Consider the following 21,228-nt stretch of genomic DNA (forward strand, 5'->3'; position numbering starts at 1 on the left):
TTGAACTCAGAAATCCGCCTGCCTCTGCCTCCCAAGTGCTGGGATTAAAGGGGTGCGCCACCACCGCCTGGCAGCCCACCACTTTTTAAAAGCTGGATTCTCCGTGCATACTCTAAGGCGCAGGAACAATGGCCTTCTCTGTAAGTATTTCACTTCGTCAACTGTACCCCATGATTTATGTTTTCATCCTCTTTATAAGTTAACTAACGCTCCCATCCTAACTGAAATATGAAGAGAGATCATCTCTTCCAATTTTAACAAATTTTAACAAGTATCACTGTGGTGGGCAGTGAAAAATGACAATATTCTGCTTTTTTCTAAGTCCCTTGTCTCAAACCTACCCTGGGTCAGTGGTAGAAGAGCAGATCTTCTGCAGCAGTGGTTCTCAACCTTCCTAATGCTGCGACCCATTAGTGTACCTCAGGTTGTGGTGACCCCAACCATAAAATTATTTTCATTGCTACTTTGTAACTCTAATTTTGCTACTGTTATGAATTGCAATGTAAATATTTTTGGAGCTAAAGGTTTGCCAAAGGGATCCTAAGCCATAAGCCGAGAACTTTTGTTCTTCAGAAGCAATCTCTTGGAGAGTTGTTGTGCTAGAGCTTGCTTGTGCTCCATTGTGGAGTCTCAGCTCATGCCAGACTGTGATTATTCAGCTTATTTTGCTCTAGAATCTGGACACTAATGTCTGATGTAGTCTTCGCCTCCCCAGACACAGAAAAATTCATGTCTAGCACCAACAAGTCAGGAGGGCATCCGCTAAAATGCCTATAGCATTTCCTGCTGGAATTTCCAATTCAAACTGGGTTTCCCAGAAGGAATCCCATTGTACATGGCCACTAGTACAGACTGAGCCAGAGAGGAAATAACCACTACTCATGAATAATAGGGATTTTGCCAGCACTTGACACAGCCTGTTGTCTCCCACTAACTCGGAAAAGATCTCCTACATTGTATCTGCTCTTACTTGCCATGGAAGGAGAGACAGAGAGACAGAGACAGACAGAGAGATAGAAACAAACAGACAGACAGACAGAGAGAGAGAGAGAGAGAGAGAGAGAAGCTAAAGGAGCAAACACAAGCAGGAAGAGAGCAGCAAGGTGGTGGAAGAAAGCTCAATCACGTGAAATGAATAAAACTGTGTTTTTTCTATCAACTATAAAGACAAACAATTATAAATGTTTAGCCACACACACACACACCATGAGAGCCCACCTCCTGGGTTAAAACTTTTCATTACCTCTTACCTTCCATGTAAGGTCAGAACTCTCTTGTGGTTTTTGTTTTGCCTACAGCGGAGTCTTCACTGTGGAATCATGCACATATTGCTTCCTAGCTTTTTGATACAACCATGCCATATTGCAAAAGCTAATTGGTGGGCCCCAAGAGGGTCCTTCCAGAAGTTAGCAGAATCCAACAAGAAGTTAAATACTCCAACTTATCTTAAGATCTTCAGCATCTAAATCTGATGATGATCTGCAACATCACTACTTATCTTCCATGCCCTATTATAGTTCCCATTCAGCTGTGAATATTCACCAACAGTTTTAGCATGATGATGTATTTTCTGTATATATTCCCTAGGACCATTTGTTTAATCATTCACGTGATGTTTTCTAAACACTCTCACTAGTTCGGGTATTGTGTTAGTTGGTAGGGACCAGAAGGGAGGAAAAACTTTGTCAACACTCCGTTCTAATGGGATCAGACATACAAAAACTACTGTGACACAATGAGCTGGTGTGAATAAGGTGTTCCTTTATAAAAACTGAAGTTGGTGGACTATTAAGATTTATGAACTGCAAGTGTTTACTGGCACTTCTGATTGGGAGACATTCGAAGAAATGCATCATTACCTGTTTTCATCATTGTGCAAACATTATAGAAAGCACAGATAGAACCAAGACCTCCACAGAAGCACTGTAAATTTGATTAGGACCACAACTGCATGTGCATCTATCACTGACCAAAGTACTACTATATTGCACATTATTGGATCTAATAAATACATGCAGCAATGTCTAAACTGACTAGAATTTTATAGAATAACCTCTTGTGTTTAGTTCAGTCTGTTCTTTTGATCTTACTGCCCACATCATCTCTCCAGCTCTTACACACAAGCTGTAACTGAACAAATGTATAAAACCTCTTGTTCTTCATGCCTCTTATTATGTGTCCCAAACAGAGAAAGTTATGTATCAAGAGCTTATCATAGCAAACACAATTTCATAGTTCCAAGATTTCCACTCTCTCTCTCTGTATGTGTCTGTGTGTCTGTGTGTCTGTCTCTCTCTGTCTCTCTTTCTCTCTGTCTTTCTTTCTCTCTGTCTCTGTCTCTCTGTCTCTGTCTCTGTCTCTCTCTGTCTCTCTCTGTCTCTCCCCTCTCTCTCTCTCTCTCTGTCTCTCTCTCTCTCTCTCTCTCTCTCTCTCTCTCTCTCTCTCTCTCTCTCACACACACACACACACACACACACACACACACACATCTCATTTAACCATTCTAAGGAAAGTTGATGTTCTCTCGATGTTTGATCATGAGCCTGAACATGCCTTCCAGATCGAAAGTTGATATTCTCAATTCATTCCATAAATGCAGAAAGGAATTGTGACTTCAGTGACCTCTCAGAGGGTGAGGAAGTAAGGTCCCTGTCTCATGTTTGCTTTCCTTTATATGTGCCTCCTACATCAGACTTCCCTGCCTTCGCTTCCCATCCATGTTCAGCAACATTTCTGTCTCTATCACCTTACTCCCACTATTCCCACTAAGGTCATCAAATAATCTCCTAGTTTTCAGCTTAATGGGCTTGAAGCGACCACTTTACTGACCTTGCTTTGTATTTTAATTACAAACTTCTTTATTTGAAAGTCTCTTATCAATAGACAAGAAACTTGAACTGAGTACAGGTTCCCCAATGAAGGAACTAGAGAAAGGACCCAAGGAGCTGAAGGATTTGCAGCCCCTTAGGATGAACAACAATATGAACTAACTAGTACCCTCAGAGCTCCCAGGGACTAAAACTCCAACCAAAGAGTACACATGGTAGGACTAATTGCTCCAGCAGTATATGTAGCAGAGGATGGCCTAGTTGGTCATCAATGGGAGGAGAGGCCCTTGACCCTGTGAAGGATCTATGCCCCAGTGTAGGGGAATGCTAGGGCCAGAAAGTGGGAGAGGGTGGCTTAGTGAGCAGGGGTCGGGGGGAGGCAACAGGGGTTTTGTTTTTGTTTTTGTTTTCTTTTTTCAGAGGGGAAACTGGGAAAGGAGATATCATATGATATGTAAATAAACAAAATATCTAAATAAATAAATAAATAAGAATTTTTAGACTTTCCCATGAACGTTAGAGTGTCTTTTCTTATATTTGATTTAGGAAGGCTTTTAACTCAATTATTTATTTTATTTTCTATAACATCTTTACTTTTTATTTACAAGTTTTTATAAGGGGTTTTAATTTAAACATTCTACTTCAAAGAGTTACTTGGGATATACAAAAACCACAAAATTTATATTAATATTTTCATTACATACTAAGTCAATAGGTAACAAAATTTTTCCCTCCCCCACCCCAAAATTTTTAACAAAATGAGATCAACATGAATATTTAAGAACTTTACAAACTGTTAAGTGAGATAAGACATGAACCAAACAGTAACAATGGATGCCGGGCTGTGGTGATTACACAATTGTATGAACTATCAGAATTGTATAAGGAGAGAGTCAGTATCACTGAGGGAACTCAATCAAATTTCAGGGCATTCGTGCCTGAGCAAGAACTTCAGAGATAAGCAGAATGTGAACTTAATGTTATTTGGATTATTTTCTATACCTTAATGAAGCCCACTTACATACAAACAAAAAAACTACTTAGTAATCTGGTTAATTGCAGTAGTCTTGTTAATTACTGTACTAAAAATTTTAACAAGAACTAGGCCTTTTTTTCAATTATTTTCAAATAATAAAGAAAAGAGAAAATTCAGTTGTTACAGGTGGAAAGAATCTTTCTTAACTCTGCCATCGAAAAAAGTCACAGAAACAGAGGAGCAGCAAGAAGTTGTGCAGCTAAAAAGCGGATGGCGTTCTGGGAAGACAGCATTCAAGGCAGAAATCAAGAGATCAGCAATAGATGAGTGGATGCTTGTGCTGAGTGGAAGTTCACAAGAGCTGAAGACAAACAGTGTGAGGTACTGCCAGGAAAATGGTCTAAGCTATGCACAGGGCAAAGACCAGGTGAAGAGTGAAGTCATTCTTTAAGAATACAGTTTTTCTGACTAGCCAGGAACGTTAACTTAAAGTAACTCCACATTATGGATTCAATTTTCCTTATAAGAAAGACCAGAAATTCACTTCATTGACTATATTTCTAACAACAACAAAAATTTGATTAATATTTAGCAACCCAGGCTTAGGATTTGTTGTTGGATTTTTATAGCCTCCCACTACTAGGCACTCTGGTCATGTCTCATTAGGTTACACTTGTGAGTAGCAGCTTCCTCAATGGATCTTGCCGTGGTCTATGTCATCACAGGAAATGATAGAGAAAGCCAATGTCCGTTTCCTGACATTTCCGGAGCCAGCAGCTCTCTGTAGCTTGTGGTCATGATCTTTAGCTGCTGGTGAACTGGGTTAATGTCTGAATTTTTAGTTTGGAGCTTAGGTTACTTCATCTATCTTTTAGGAAAAACAAATTCCAAAGTAGGAACACATCTTAGACTTGGATGCCTCTATGTTTGACCACACGAAAGCAAGATAAATGGCTAGTTCAAGGAAATAAATCTATTAGCAGAAAAAGAAGAAAGAAAATCTCCAAATTTCTTCACAAGACTATTTCCATTCGCAGTTATTGTGAGCATGCTACCTATCCTTATCTAAGTAGAACGAACAACAGTCTTCCCTGACACCAGAAATTTGTGCCTCGAATTTGCTTGTCTATCATTTTTCTTGAGTCAAGAGAACAACGTCTGAGGCAGTACAGCCTTTTGAGAACACCCTGAGTTACATTACTATCACACTTTGTTCCAGTACCTAGCTGAGAATACATTTCAAAAAAATAAATATTTTAGGAGCTGGAAAGATGGCTCAATGACTAGTAGCACTAGATGCCCCTTTAGAGAACCTGAGTTCAATTCATAGCATCCACATTGAAGCTCACAAGCATCTATAACAGAGGATCAGAAGCTCCCTCTAGCTTCCATGAGCAGTTGGCATAGTACACAGACACGTATTCAGACAAACACGCATACCGACAAAAGTTTTTAAAGAATGAAAAAGAGGGAGAAGAAAGAAATGTCTTAGACTTGGGTCCACAATAGTTGTGCCCCAGTACCTTCCATTATTCAAAGGCAGTGGAGTATACTGGATGCTCGAAAGTAATGAAAATTATAGCATTGTGAACCAGGGAAGGCTTTGAGAATAGACATGAGGAACAACAAATATGGAAGACCTACTCTACCATCTTTCAAACTCCTAATATCACAAAATGATCAATTCACCAACAAAAATGTCCTTCAAGCTACTTTATAATGCATATAGGAGCTTGGCTAGATAGGACCTAAACAGATTGTCTCAGACCCCACCTACTCTCTATTGATAAGCAATGAGACCTCTTCATGAAACGCCTTCAAAGCCAGCCTCTGTGCCCCTGGCCTTCTAACCACACCACACTGCAGAGGCTCCTGGCATTTCAGTTCTACTCAGTGGCCAGTCAACATCAGCATTTTCCCGTGATTTCCTTCAAGCTCTCTCCCTAGCTCTCTTGCCATCACAGAGTGGGCTTCTCCTACCACACTATTGGCTTTCCACCTTAGAGCAAGCTTCTACCTCACTGATAAATTTCAGAGTGGGTTATCCTCCCCTGCCTCACTGAAGTCAGATGTGTTCTCTAAGACCCACATAGGGAAGTTAAATTTCATACATGCTCTTACTTCCTGGCCTTTATTTGTTTAAAAGTACTGTATTTACACTCAGATACACTAAATGCTTCTTCTTGGATATCTTATGTTTGAAGTATGCTTCTTGATGGACCCACCCCTCCACACGCCTTCTATAATGCCAACCTTCTCCAAGAATCACTCACAGGGAAAGGACAATCTTTCCCCAAATCTACTCCAGCTAATTGTGTTACATTTTCTGTCCAGTTGATTCACCATGTAAGTTTTGGTCTAATCAACTTCCTGATGCTTATTTACACTGTGATTAGTCATGATCTTGAGACTTGAGAGTTTTAATAGTTTTCTTTCAGAGTTATATATCCTTTAAAAAGGAAGATGTTTGCAGACAACCAGAACAAAAGATGATGCAAACAACACTCAGATGAAACTTACCTGCCCATGCTTTTGCTGAGGGGCTGACCCATGAGGAATTTCAGGATGGGATGAGGCCTTGAGATCGGCCCCTCGCACTTTGGGACGCACCACATCAGAAGCCAGACTAGAAGAAATAGCCAGAGACTTGGGCCGAGTAGCTATGTTGCCTGTTCCTCCTGGGGGGCCTTGTTCGCCTTGTCTGCATGTAGCCTCATCTTCCCCATCAGAATCCACAATAAAAACATATTCTGCTTTGAAGAGATCTCCTTTCTGCATTCCTTGAGGTTCCTTCGTATTGAATTCCTTTCCTTGTGAATTCCTCCCACTGACCTCTGAGGGATAATCCAGTATCCTCTGGTCCCTCTCCTGTTTGCTCTCACAGCTGAAGGTCATATGATCACTGTACTCAAACTGCAACAGATGTAGAAAAATAAAAACTGTTGACATAGGGGTGACAAATGCATCTTTTTGTTAAAATATGCTTTAAAAGTTTAACCTACTCATTGGAAGGTTTTTAATACATTAAACACTAGGCTTACCTGAGAGAAATGGACTAAAACATATTGCTCCTTTTACTGGCTCACCTGCTTGTATTGCCCTAAGTGCAAAAGCTTTAGAGTTCAGACTACACACCAACAAGTAACGTTTACTGTTTCCCAGGAAATCATGAGGAAGGGAGTGAGGAATGACACTGGGATGGATGGGACAAGAAAGGGGCTCAGAGAAGCTGTCCATGAAACAGCAGCCATATGGATTAGAAAAGCTTTACTTAATTGTCAAACAACCAGCATATCCTTTACTAATGGTGTTGGGGTGGGGGGAGTCCTATTGAAAGATACCAAAATAAAATAAATTTCTAAACTTTAAAAGAAAAGGTAACATTGGCACAAAGTATATCGATTATCAGAATAAAGTATCTAAGCTAATTAGAAGGAGCTCATGAATTGGACCTGATTTCTTTTTCTTAAGATACACGGGAGATATGTGTAAGTGGATAAGTGCTTCAGGAGCACAAAGGCTTGATCTTAGATCCCTAGCACCCACAAAAGGAAAAGCCAAACAGCTGACACATGTTGGTAACCCCCAACACTGTGGCTGAAGGGCTTGCTAAGCAGCCAGTCAACCACTCTTAGTCAAAATGGTGAGTTCCAGATGTAGTGAGTTCCAGATTCAGTGAGTTTGAGATCCTGCCTCAAAAGATGTGGTAGAAAAGGATTTGGAGAAGATACCCAGGGTCTACCACTGGCCTCCATTCATGTCAACATGAACAAGACATATGTTCCCCTGTGTACAAAAAGATAAGTAAATTTAATGTAAAGGTTTTTTTTCAACAACATTATTCATTTTGGACTGGGAATTTTCTATTTTTCCATACATTTTTCTATGAGTGTTGAGAATGTTTACAAGACCCAGATTTATATAGTTTATATCAAGCTACCAAATATCTTTCCTTTAAAATTATAGCCATAGGCAGATGTTACCTGGAAATCTCAATGCCAATTTCTTTGTTTTAATCACTATTCTGTGACTGTTCTTTCTTTAAGGCAACTTTTCTATATTGTTCAAATTAGTTTAAAAAAACTAAGCCACCAAATATTAACAAGTTCAACTATGGTGTTTGGTTTAACATATGCTAGCATGTGTGCATTACATTATAAAGAAAGAAGTCAAAAGTTGATTAAATACAACTGAATTGAAGAGGTAATTTATATTCCCACCCTATACTTTTATTTGCTCCCAATACTGATGCAGTCTAAATGACACAGGTGAACTTGGCTGTCATGACTTTCAGTGTCTTTCTCTGTTCTTTTACTCTGGTGTATTATTTCACAGCATTTACCACTACCTCAGGTTTCACCACACACTCTTTCTGTCTTTGCTTTCAGGTCTTTTCAATAACTAGTAAGTCCTGTGAGTTGTTATTATTCCTTGGAATATATGTCATGAAGTTGTTGAATATATAAATGAAGAAAGACCTCATTTAATACCAAATTAAAAATCAATATAAATCTCAACTTTTGAATATTAGGTATATAATATATATGCAATCCAGAGATGAGTATTATCATCCTGGGAAGCTTTAGAGTCTGCAGCCAAGACTGAATCATATAGCCACAGTGTTTCACCCTGTTCCCAAGACTAATAAAAAAGGACCTATTACTACATTGCATGGAATGTGATACTATTAAAAAGAAACTTCCCAGCAGGGCAGTGGTGGTGCATGCCTCTAATCCCAGTACTTGAGAAGCAGAGGCAGGTGGATTTCTGAGTTTGAAGCCAGCCTGGTCTACAGAGTGAGTTCCAGGACATCCAGGGCTACACAGAGAAACCCAGTCTCAAAAAAAAAAGAAAAAAGAAAAAGAAAAGAAAAGAAAAAAGAAAAAAGAAAAAAAAAGAAAAAGGAAAAGAAAGAAAGAAAGAAAAGAATGAAAGAGAGGAAGAAAGAAAGGAACTTCCCAGAAGAACCTTATGTCTTCAAGACTGCCCTGAGATGACTTGACTCCCTTAGTCTTTGAAATACATGACAATTCTAGCACCGTGAAAATCTTGCTACATTTTAGATAAGAATTTTCCATATACATAAGGTAAACCATATTGGCCCAACCACTTCACTTAACTGAGTGATAACAAAACACTGTTTTCTATCTCATACTCTTTGTAATAATAAGTAAAACAATATTAGAATACATTTTAAAGAGACAACTTTTGCTCCAAAGTTAACTTTTCTCAATATTGATTAAAGCGTATTAAATGTGCAAACCAATGTGTTTTACTGTGACATTTCCATACATGCATATTTTGTTTTTGACAGTATTCACCACACTGGACCTTGTTTTACCTGCTTCTCTGCTCCCATACTCCCTCACTCCCCTAATGCTCCCATTTCACTTTCTTCCCCTTTTTCCAAGACCCTTTACTTCATTCCCTTTCATTTCTAGTATTGTGCTATTACACATACAGGTAGATATACAGCTTTATAGTGTACTTTATTACCTAATACTCAAAGAGTAAGATTTCAAATGAATCATGTACTTGATATAATTATAACTTTGTCAAGGACATATGTTAGGAATATTATTATCTTTCTTTTGTCAAGTCTCACACTCTATTTTTCCCCAATCATTTTTCTGTGTAACATTTTTCTTTTTAATACTTTAAAATACATTGGAACAGTATAGATAAAGGTTTTCTATCAAACGTACAAAGAAATAAAAGTCCTAGCAGCAAAATACAGCATGCCAATGCTCCCAGAACTGTCCCAATATGAATTATTTATTCACCACATATAAAAGCATCATCACTTCTTGTTGGTTTCTCTAAGATTTCCTTTCAGGGTGAATTAAAGTATTTAATGTTTTCAGGTTTTGGTTTGTTTCGTTTTGTTTTGATACTTTTGGGGAAGCTCCCAGGTGGCAAAATTTGTCCTGATGTTAGTAGATAATAAAACAGCAACTCAGAAGAGTTGAGAATGATGAGATGCACTTTGAGAAACTGATGTCATTGAAGCTAACTTTATATATATTATACATACATGTGCACACAGATGCCAACCCTGGAGATGGAGCCTACGGAGCTCAGGCTAAGCTCACTCTCCACTGTAGAGCTAAACCCTCAGCCCTCATAATCCTATTTTCAACCATTCTTAGATTTCACAAGCATCTTATTTTACATAAAAGAAATACACATTGATACAAAGTTCCAAGTCATTATTATGGATAATTTTAGAATGTCATTTGAAATTTTAAAAGAAAAAATAATCCTACCCTATTTACAGTTTCTGGACTCTTATCAGTTGGTTCCTCAGGAATTTTAACAAGGAATTTAGAAGTGTCAGCCAACTGAATGTGGGTTGGTAGTCTTCTGAGAGTGGGGACAAATGTGAAGATCAGAGGTTTGGCTTCAGAATCTCCAGGAGAGACCTATGAGATATGTAATAAAGTAGACTGTCAGCCTTGTCAAAGGTTTATCTTGACTTTATCCTCCATGTTCAGTATTTATCTCACTCACTTTTGATAAATTGCCTGCTGCCATGAGATGACCTGTACTGATGTAAATAAAATTCACATAATAAATATCCATAGCACATTAGAATCCCCTTTAAAACTACCATAGCAGGCTAGGCAGTGATAGCACACACCTTTAGTCCTAGCACTCAGAGGCAAAGACAGGCAGATTACTGTGAGTTCAAGGTCAGCCTAGTCCACAGAGCAAGCACTAGCATAGCCAAGGCTACACAGAGAAATCCTGTCTCAAGAAAACCAACCAACAAACAAAATGACCACAGCAAGGAAAGCAGTCTGTACTAGAGGGGTCCTGCTTTGTGTGTGTTGGCAGAGGGGGGGTGAGCAGCACAAAGTAACAGCCTGGAAAGCCATTCAGCCAAAGCTCACCATGTCCCTACTATATGAAGAGAGAACATTCTAACCACGGAACTTACTCTGCTTCAAATCTGACATCTATCCATTTAACCCTAAGGTAACAGGCTCAGAATATTGACTTAGGAACAACAGATGTGCAAGAAAATTCCAATAAGCATCATTACATCGTATTCATGTTAAGGTGTGGATCTAAATGTGAAAGATGCCTGTCGGAATAGCAGCACTGGCTCCAAAGGATGTGTGAAGCAGAAAATTCTAGTGTCTTTGGAAAGTCAGTTATGCCAAATGATGCTTTGCTGGGGCACCCAGGTAAAAGGATGTCTTGCTAAAGCAAACGCATGAAATAATGCTTCCCTGAAGCAGACACAAGTAAAAGGATGTTTTGCTGGAGCAGACATGGGAAAGAATGTTTTCCTGAAGCAGACACAGGTGAAAGGATGTTTTGATATAGCAAACATGTGAAAGGATGCTTGATGAAGGGGTGTAAATATGATCTCACAGAGAGTGGGAGACAAGTACTGAGCATTGGTTTGACTTGATTTGCCTCAATATTCTTCTCTAACAGCATGCATGTATTGGTTCTCCTTACATAGCTGAGCTCAGCTTGTGATAACTCTAACAGTGAGAGATACTTGCCCAAGAACTGCTCGTGAGGTTCCTGTGGCAGCTTGCTGCTTCCTCGGCCTCTCCTCGACCTGGTTTCATGTGTGGTGTCTGTCTATCTAGAGGACTGGTCTGCAGCTGCTGAGTCATATTTGGTGTTTTCTACAGGACTGAACTGCTGCCAAAGAAGATGGAGCTTGCCCCCAAAGAACTGTTGCTGAACTGGGTCCACTTCCCCCTTATCCTAATATCTTTTCTCTTCCACTACCTCTGTTGGGTAGTTGGATAGAGAAGAGGTTGAACCCTTATTAAAAATAGGTTGCAAAAAATGTTTGCCTACAGATGTGCCTTCTCATTTGTTTATACTTAATTCATTTAGTAGTTTCATTAAATGCTTGCTTTTGTGGCCCCAGGAGAAAGGCTATAATAGTGAACGGGAAAGAGTTGGCACACTACTCACAAATTGAAGAGGATATATACAGAGAGCTAAAGAACCTGTGTTTCCAGAGCCCAGAGTCCCATACCTTTCCCTCCCCTCAGCCTAGTACATCTGTCCTCCATACTCATCAACCCTGCTGCAATGCCTCTGCTACAGCTGGCACCAACTTGGACACATTGCTTTATCCTTTGATTATTCAAGAAGGTCTAATCAGCTTCAGGGACTGGCAATTTAACAGTGGGGGAAAAATTCTGCTGTCATGAATGTGTTAGCCACTGGAGGGAGAGAGGTAGTAATAAATAAATATGTAAAATATATAGTATTTCTATAAGTGCTATGAAGAGTTTCTATCAGTCTTTGTAGAAAGAAGACCATAATCAAGAAAAATATAAACCTTTTAACTAAGCATAAAACCTTTTAACTAAATAACTACAGGAAATGAGAGTTCATTCATTGAAATGAGAAACCTAATATTTTGAACTGTTTTGAGGATAGAGTTCAAAACCAGAGGGGATGAGAGATGTTTCAGTGTCTAAGAATGTACTGCTCTTGCAGAGATCTCAGTTAGGGTCCCAGCTCACAACTGCCTGGACCTCCAGGGGAACCAACACCCTCATCTAGACTCCAAGGTACCTATACTCACACATACACAGAGAACACAGGCACGAAACCCATAATTTAATTTTAAAAAATGCAGGACAAGATGGGAAAATTGAAAGATGCTTGAGAACACCTAGAAATAGCCACTCAGTTGTAAGTTGGAGAGACTAGCAATCTAGCCAGCCTAGAGGAAAACCAGGAGCTGACCTTGCCTTCTGTGAAACCATTGTGTGACATGGATGTCATCATTTTCAATAGAAAACAAGATTCCATTTGAATTCATGCCATGCATCAATTTTGACACTTTTTTTTAGTACATAGGGTTAAAAAGAAAACTACCTAAGCATCTGAATCTTCCATAGTAACTGCATGATCTGTTTTGATCATCTTAAATTCCATATTTTACTCTAGAAAATAAAAGGTATTCCCACAAAAAATAATAGTATAGAAATTCTGAATGGCTATGGAGTCTGGGCTTTGACTTTGAGAACATGATCTAAGTAGAAGTCACTAAACATGTGAAGGGCAAGTGAATATGAGGTGAAAGAGGACAGGGCCTAGCTCTGTACAAAGGAAAATCATGCAGTGTGGAATGACAGCAGAGATGGCAGGACCAAGAGACAGCACAGTAGCACAAACATGTAAAAGTCAGAAAATAAGGTCCAGAAAGTCTCTGAAACTGGCAACATGGACATTAGGTTATCGATTAGAGATATTCTTTGTGACCATGAATTAACTGAAGAAAACTGGATATACCCATGTAACACTTCACCCATGTTCTTGAAAGATCTAAACTACTCAGTAATATTTATCATGGGATATAATGTTCTGGTAACTGATGCACCCATGTGAATACAAGATTTATTCTTTGGGGCATTTAAAGTATATGGACACACCCTTCTGATTCAGCTTTAACTTTTTTAATAGGCTGTTCTTTGTCATTAGCCCTTAGTTCTTCCACGACTCTTCCTGCACCAATCTGGGACTAACTGGAGTCAGAGCCCAGTGTTCCAGCCAGAACTTCAGGTAGAGATTCCCAAGAGTCATTTTTCCCACCTTACTCTCTCTGCTTTCAGCCAACCTGACAACCACGGTGTCCTGAGACTCTGAAACTCAGAATGGCTTCAGAACTGAAAATGGAGAATCGCTCAGCTGATGCACAAGAAGATTAGGGAACCAGCAAACAATGACCCAAATACTCACACAACAAAGATATCACCAGATATCAAACCAAGAAATACCATAGAATTTTTAACTCCATCTTACAAAAACATAAATATAAACAACCAAGACAATATGTCTCTTCCAGAATCCCACATCCCTATTTTAATATACCCTGAAAAGGGGAATTTAACTGGAGGGTAAGACAAGAACTTCAAAATAGAAATTGTGAATATGTTAAAGGACTTTAAGGAGGATATGAAGACTTGGAGATATAAACAAACAGTTGAATGAAATAATAAAAGCAATTAAGATATAAAACTAGAATTTAACAAAGAAATAAAATCACTAAAGAAAAGCAAAACTGAAATAAAATTTGAAAGGGAAAACTCAAGAAATAAAAGAATAAGTTCAGAGAAAAATCTTAACAAATTAGATGAAATATAATAGAGAATTTCAGATAAAAATTTTTCTTTATGAAAAGATCAAACCACAAACAATAGGGATAGAAAAAGAAGAAACTAAGGTCAGAGGCACAGAATATATTTTTAAATATCATATCATTTTTAAATATCAAATCTAAACAGATGTCTATTAAGGAGCAAGAGGCATATAAAACATCAAATAGTCATGACCAGAAAAGAAAATTTTGTGATACATAATAATCAAAATATTAATTTTAAAGAACAAAAAACAAATATAAAAGCTGCAGAAAAAAATACCAAGTCATATATAAAGGCAGGACCTTTTAGAATAACAGTTGACATATTGATGGAGACTCTGAAAGCCAAAATTACCTGGAAGGTACTATACAAGCTCTGAAAAACCACAGAAACCAGCCAAACTACAATATCCAGCAAAACTATTGGTCACAATCAAAGGAGAGAGAAAAATATTTCATGATAAAAACAAAGCTAAGAAATTTCTTTTTGGTAATTTAGCTGTACAGAAAGCACTAGAAGGAAACTTCAGTCTGAAGAGAATGTTAACTATACTCAAGGAATAAATAGTTCCCGAACAGTTCATCAAATGAGTGAAAAACAAAACAAAAATTCCACAACAAAAGAATAGTAATAGGGCTGGTGAGATGGTTCAGTGATAAGAGCACTGACTGCTCTTCCGAAGGTCCTGAGTTCAAATCCCAGCAACCACATGGTGGCTTGCAACCATCCGTAATGAGAGATCTGACACCATCTTCTGATATGTCTGAAGACAGCTACAGTGTCCTTATTTATAATAATAAATAAATCTTTGGGCCTGAGCGAACAGCAACTGAGAGAGTGGGGTGAGCACAGTTGACTGGAACGAGCAGAGGTATCCTAAAGTCAATTCCCAACAACCAGATGAGGGCTCACAACTATCTGTACAGCTACAGTGTGTACTCATATACATAAAATAAACAAATAAATAAATCTTTAAAAAAAATAATAGTAATAAATAAGCACTACTCAGAAGAAGAAAAAAAAAACCCTCTCAGTATCAACAGTCTCAATTCCTCAGTAAAAGAGCACAAAATATCAGATTTTATTAGAAAGCAGATTCCATCCTTTTACTTCTTCCAAGAAACACATCAGTCCATTAAGGATAGACATCACCTTAGGTAAAAGGATGGAAAAAGCTATCCTAAGCAGATGGATCCAAGAAAAAAATCAGATGTAGTTATTTTAATATCTGACAAAATAGACATCAAATAGAACTTATCATAAGAGAAAGTAAAGGACAATGCATATACATTAAAGGAAAAAATCAAACAAGAGAATGGGATAATTACAAACAATTATGTAGCAAATACAAGGGCACTCCATTTCATAAAAGAAACACTACTACACCTAAAATCACATTGACCCTAACACAATGAGGGTGGATAGCTTCAATACCTGATTCTCACCAGTAAACAGGTTTTTCTTATTTTTTTTTTCCTTTTTGTCCTTCCTCTTTTACTCCTTTCCTTCCTGCCTGCCTTTCTTTTCTTTCCTTTTACTTTCTTTCTTTTTTTATTTTTGAGAAAAAGTTTATGAAATTGTATGGGTAGAAATGGAAAATATCTTGAAGGAGTTGGGGAATGGAAATGATATAAACGAAATTTAACCTAAAAAATTAAGATTACTTGTCATTATCTCTTTACAATAGCTGTGTGGGGGTTCATGAGCAATAGCTTATTATCAGAAAGTAGTACATCATGTTTTTACCTTGGTGAGAAAAAGGGTTAGACTCGTTACCAGACTGGGAAAGGCCATTATGCTGAGCAACAACACATCATGCTACTGATTTCCTAGGTGTTCCTAAGGATGTTTTCTTACATAGTTAATCCTGTCAGTGTCCTGCTGGGATAGAGAGTGGTGTGGAGAGGGATACCACTGAATACACTGGTGAAGATTCATTGTCAGTTTGACCAGATTTTGAAATCTCTTAGGAGACACACTGCTGGTGTGACTATGGGAGGGCCTCCAGAAAGGCTTAACTGATGAAGAGGAGAATCCACCTGAATGTGGGCAGCAGCATTCAGTGGACAGGGGTTCCAAGCAAAACATAAGATAAAAGAAACCAGAAGGATGGCAGCATTCATCCTCTTTCTGCTTCCTCACTGACAGTACAGTTTAGCAGGCTGTCTCACACTCTGGGAGCCTGGCCTCCTTGAGCATGTTCAACTACACACTCAGACCACAAGCCAGAATAAACCCTTCCTCTCTTAAATTGCTTTTGACAGGTATTTGGCTGCAACAATAAATAAGTATCTATAGTAATTTAAATATTTATCCTATCTTCTTCTTTGGACAAAATAGTCATTTGATAGTTATCAAGAAAGAAGGGATGATATGTTGACCTCACTTCCAGGTGCTTACTCTTGCCCTCATTTTTCCCATGAAATGACTTGGTCTCCCTGAAGTCTATTCTAAGGAAATTAAATAGATTTATATGAAAGACTCCAGGATAGCCCACAGGTATAAAACCCATTGACCCTTAATAAACCGCAGGTAGCTATATCTTCTAAATCATATACATTGATCAAAAGTTCCCCAAACGCCTTGCACAATTTGTCCAGTTTAAGTTGTCTTAAACCTCTAAAGTACAACATTCTACAAGGGATACTTTATACCTGTAGTCTTTTAAAAAGTTGGTACCTACAATTTTAGTGCGCACAACAAAAACAAAGCATAAAAGGAAGCCAGTACATGGATGAACAAGATGTGCTCTTTTCACGGTATGTGCACGTGAACACATGATGAGAAACACTGAACACAAGCAAGATGGTTGCTTTCAACTCTGTGGCTACACTCTCCCAACAGGAGCCTCAGTGCCCTAAGTGAAATATCTTCAATATCTTCATCAATGTGGGAAGCAATTCTACTTCCTTATTTTAGTTGAACAAATACATGACACATACACACACACACACATATATATATATATACTCATTATATATGTGATATATGGTATATATTGTATGTAATCTAAAAAGATTAAAGGTTTACCTCCTTGAGCTACTACTGAGTAGAAATAAATTCCAGGATTAATTCCTGTCCATATAGGTGCATCGCCAGAACATCAGGAAAAGGGACACCCTTTGATATTAACTTTCAAGAAAGTACTACAAAATTAGCACCGAGCTCTTTCACCGTATTTTCTAGCACCTGTATTGTGTCCTACCAGGAAGCTAAGGTTCACTTGAAAGGACCTTTTGATGGTATGGGATTTGAAGCTGCACTAGCCACACTGAAATATTCTGAAGAACTATGTTAGCCAAAAGACTGATGAATCCCTTGTTCAGAAAAAAGAAGAAGAAGAAAGCCATTTAGCATTTACTGCACACTGTGTGGCAGATCTACGGAGCCCCAAAATGAATCACTATGGTGACAAAAAAAAAAAGGAAAAATCATTTTCCAACAAAGCAGAAGCGGATACAAGTTAATGGCATTCACTTCTTAATTGGCAATTAACACTTTCAGCTGCCAATGCCATTTAGACATCTGATCTCTAGGAGACTATTTTAATAACAGAAATAAGAACTAAATGGATTAAAATAGTATCCTAAATTTGGCTTGAGATAAACCCCAAATTTGTAAGACTGACCCCTTCTCCCTGCACAGGCTATAATGTCAGAGATGTTTTCACAAATGCCTTACAGGCTGTATGCTCCTCTGCTCAGCTTCAGGCTGTGTGCTTTTGTTTCTTCTATTTCCCTAAAAGTGCCCTCCACACACCACCATGTTGACACCCGCAGCAGAGGACCTCTAGCCTCTTACTCAGAAAAGGCATCACAAGCATTCCAACATTAACTCTATGCCAAGCACAATCCTCGGCATTTTCTTTGCCCAACGAGCAGTTTTGTCTTTCTCAGTTGCCCGTTTCTCTAACTATAGATATCATCTCGTTTCAACAACACAGACAAATTTATCAGCACCCGGGTAGCTCACCCTCACACCCTCCGGCATATACCAGAACATGGTGCCTTTAAAAGTTACTGAAAGCATTAAGCAAAGACTTCTCTTTACCTTGGGTGTGGTCTCAATGCTCCCCGCTAAGATGCAGGAGGTCATTTGGAAGTAATTGTTCCTGCAGTCACTCAGAAGCCCCTGTTCTGAAAGCAAACCAATGACTGAGGTGGGGAAAGAGCCTGTTCCTAAAACAATATGGGCACACGCACGCAAGCGCCTACACACACACACACACACACATACACACACACACACACATACACGCATGCACCCACATGCATATGCATGCATATACACGCGCGCACGCACACACACACACACAAGGTTGGGGGAAGGAGGAATCTAAAAGAAGACAGAGCAGATGCTTCTCCGAGTTGAATATTTTTCAGCTCCAAAGGATTTGTTTTGACAATTTTTACTTTTGGAACTTCACGAGAGGTCACACTGACTGCTAAAATGGGATCAGTGGAAGTGAAAAATTGCTACCTCTATGTGTGTGCCCTCTTTTCCTTTCAGGCTTGCAGTCCAATTATGTATTCTGTGAAAAGAAGAGAGAAGCCAGATTGGACAGCAATGAGAAGCTGATTGAAGGGCCCTGGCATCTGCCAGTTTCAGTGATTAGTTGACCACGCTCACAGAGAACATTCAGAGGCACAAACACATGCAAACACAGCGTCTAAATAAAGAACTGGAAAACACAGTGATCATTTTGGAAAGCCAATCATTTCAATGACAAGTCCTTGGCGTGTGAACGGCAGTCAATGATACAGGAGCATCCGAGTGACTCAAGTTCTGCTGTTAAACAGAAGTAGCTCTAAAAGAGAGCTTGTTACCAAATAGCTGTCAAAACAAAATTCCCTTCCACCGTTTCCAGACGATAGTGAATGTCCTGCCTACCTAAACAAGTCACAAATATTTCTCATGTGATTGATTCAGTATTTCTATTTTCTAAGCACTGATTTTTTTTTCTACAAACCTATACTATCTATATTTGTGCATAAGCACTAGAAGATGTAGTGTGGAGGGAGCTGGCTATATACTGAATGCTATGCAAAAATGAAGGCTTTATTTCATGTACAGTTACAGCATTTAATATTTTCAACATTGTCAAAAGCCTGAACTTAGGACAATCATGAGCGCAATATGACCCAAAGTGATTCTATTAATAAGCGGGGAACTATTGCAAATAACACTAGTACATCTTGACCCAGGAAAGGGCAAAAATTCTAAATGTATGTGCTGTTACATCACTAAAACACATGTCTTCTGACATCTACACTTATGGATAGGTATATCTGATGCCAAAAACCTTTCATTCTTACCGATAATATATATGTAAATCTGTTATATAAATAACAGAGATACAAAGAAAAGAGAGTTTTAAAAAGAGCACCCATCCTATAGTTCTGGAATGTCACTGCACACTTTGCCATTGGCAGCATCTTTAGAACCATAGTTTCTGCTTGAGCGGTCCAGCGGTGGATTCTCCACACCTGCACTTTCAGCGAGCTTCCTGATTGTATCCTGTTGCTGGTGTGTGGCTCTCCATCTTCACTTCTCTGTTGCTCTGATCAGCATCATGACCAAAAGCAACTCGAAGATGAAAAAGGCTCATTTGGCTTACACATCCCAATCCCAGTCCAGCACTGAGGGAATTCAGGGCAGGCACCATGGGGGAACACTGCTTACTGACTTGCTTCGAGGCCTCACATCCAACTAACTTTCTTATACCTCCAGGGACCTGCCCCAGGGTGGCATTCCTCACAGTGGGCCGGGCCCTTCTCATATCAATACACAATTGAGAAGATGTCAGAAAGACCTATCTACGGGACAATAAAATGGAAACATTTCTCCAACTGAAATTTGTTTTTTTCCTGGAGATTCTAAATTATGTCAAGTTGATGAAAACTAAACAGGACCGTGGTATTCTCCTGACCGTTCATAAAGCCACAAAAGCACAGACACTTGCTGTGAATTAATTGCAAGAATTGGGCTACACTCAGAATGAGGAAATGGTGTCCTGTTGGATCTAGAAAAACTTATATGGCAGTCAGAGACGATTTAGGGGAGCCCTTGTTAGAGCAATAAGAGGAGTGAGTGGCAGGAACAGACAGGAAGCATGGGGCACAAGTCAGAAGATAGGCTGGAGGACCTCTGAGCCATTCTGAATGTCTACCCTGTGGATGTGAATAAGTAAAGCATTGCTCTGTAGAATCTTACAGTTAGATTCAGCTTGGGCAGCCCATGCTTATGTGCCAGGCACTATCCCTTGTGTGTTACTTCTCATGGCACTGTGGGTTTTAAACCTTATAACTAACACAGAGAGAGAATAAAGGCTCATAAGACCAGAAAAGTAGGTCAAAGTCGACATCATCCAAGACTTTGAATCAAAGTATTTTAACTTTATGCAGCATTCAGTGAGGATTCAGAGAGGAATATGTGTACTCCTATGTAATGAACAAAGCCTCAAAGAGTGCCATCAAGTCTTAGACACACTCATCTCTGAAGTCTATCTAGGCTATGGATCCTAGGCCAGTGATGCATAGAATTTTGTGAATGGCACCATTTATTCTAAAAGAATTTGACAACTCCAGTGCTCTTGTCGTGTATGTCACTCTGCTTTCTCTGCTAGGGTCTTGTCTTGTGCCCATTCTCTTCCCCAAATATAAAGCATAAAATGTTAGCCTCTGTCTTCAGCTGTATCCATAGCTTTGCTTGAAGCACTTTGTAATATTATAACAGTTAACCTGTCAACTTGCAATTTTTGTCTATCTTTTAGCAATTTTTCTCTCATAATTTCCATTTATTGTTTCATTAAAAATAATCATTGCTGTTACAACTATTTCAGTGAGAGAAGTCACAATTTTTACTTAAAATAAAAACTTAAAAGCCATGCATCGCAGCAACATTTGTCAGCCATCTGGTTAGTTACACTTATAGCTCCAGGGAGTATGTGAGTTTAGAATAATTTTCAAAGAAACCATTCTTACTTGGCCAGCAAATGATGACGGTCCCTTATTTAAAACAAATTCTGTATCTATTCTTCTGTTGTAGTATATCTGGGTTGTTTCCAGCTTCCAGTTATCACAGGGGAGGCCAATATGAACACAGTAGAGCTCTAGTCCCTGTAGTATGCTGGGACATCTTTCGGGTATATTCCCAAGAGTGGAATAGCTGGATCCTCATGTAGATCTATTTCCAGTTTTCTGAGGAACCTCCAGATTGATATCCAGAGTGGTTGTAACAGTTTGCAATCCCACCAGCAATGCAGGAGTGTTCCTCTTTCTCTACATCCTTGCCAACA

The 21,228-nt window shown here is 38.8% G+C and overlaps 1 protein-coding gene across 22 annotated transcripts in view; it reads right to left on the reverse strand.

The window, feature by feature from the left end:
• Mlip (muscular LMNA interacting protein) overlaps nt 1-21,228 on the reverse strand; it is a 286,366-nt gene that overhangs the window by 134,039 nt on the left and 131,099 nt on the right. For 14 of the 22 annotated variants that reach the window (XM_031345605.1, XM_031345604.1, XM_031345602.1 and 11 more), the window contains exons 4-5: nt 10,071-10,226; nt 6,325-6,717 (exon numbers count right to left, since the gene is read on the reverse strand). In XM_031345605.1, coding sequence (XP_031201465.1) covers nt 6,325-6,717; nt 10,071-10,226 — 549 coding nt within the window. The remainder of the gene's footprint in view (nt 1-6,324; nt 6,718-10,070; nt 10,227-21,228) is intronic. The other 8 variants (XM_031345612.1, XM_031345610.1, XM_031345607.1 and 5 more) reach the window with 1 other exon arrangement.

Source organism: Mastomys coucha, unplaced genomic scaffold (assembly GCF_008632895.1).
Source record: "Mastomys coucha isolate ucsf_1 unplaced genomic scaffold, UCSF_Mcou_1 pScaffold23, whole genome shotgun sequence".
Taxonomy (NCBI): Eukaryota; Metazoa; Chordata; class Mammalia; order Rodentia; family Muridae; genus Mastomys; species Mastomys coucha.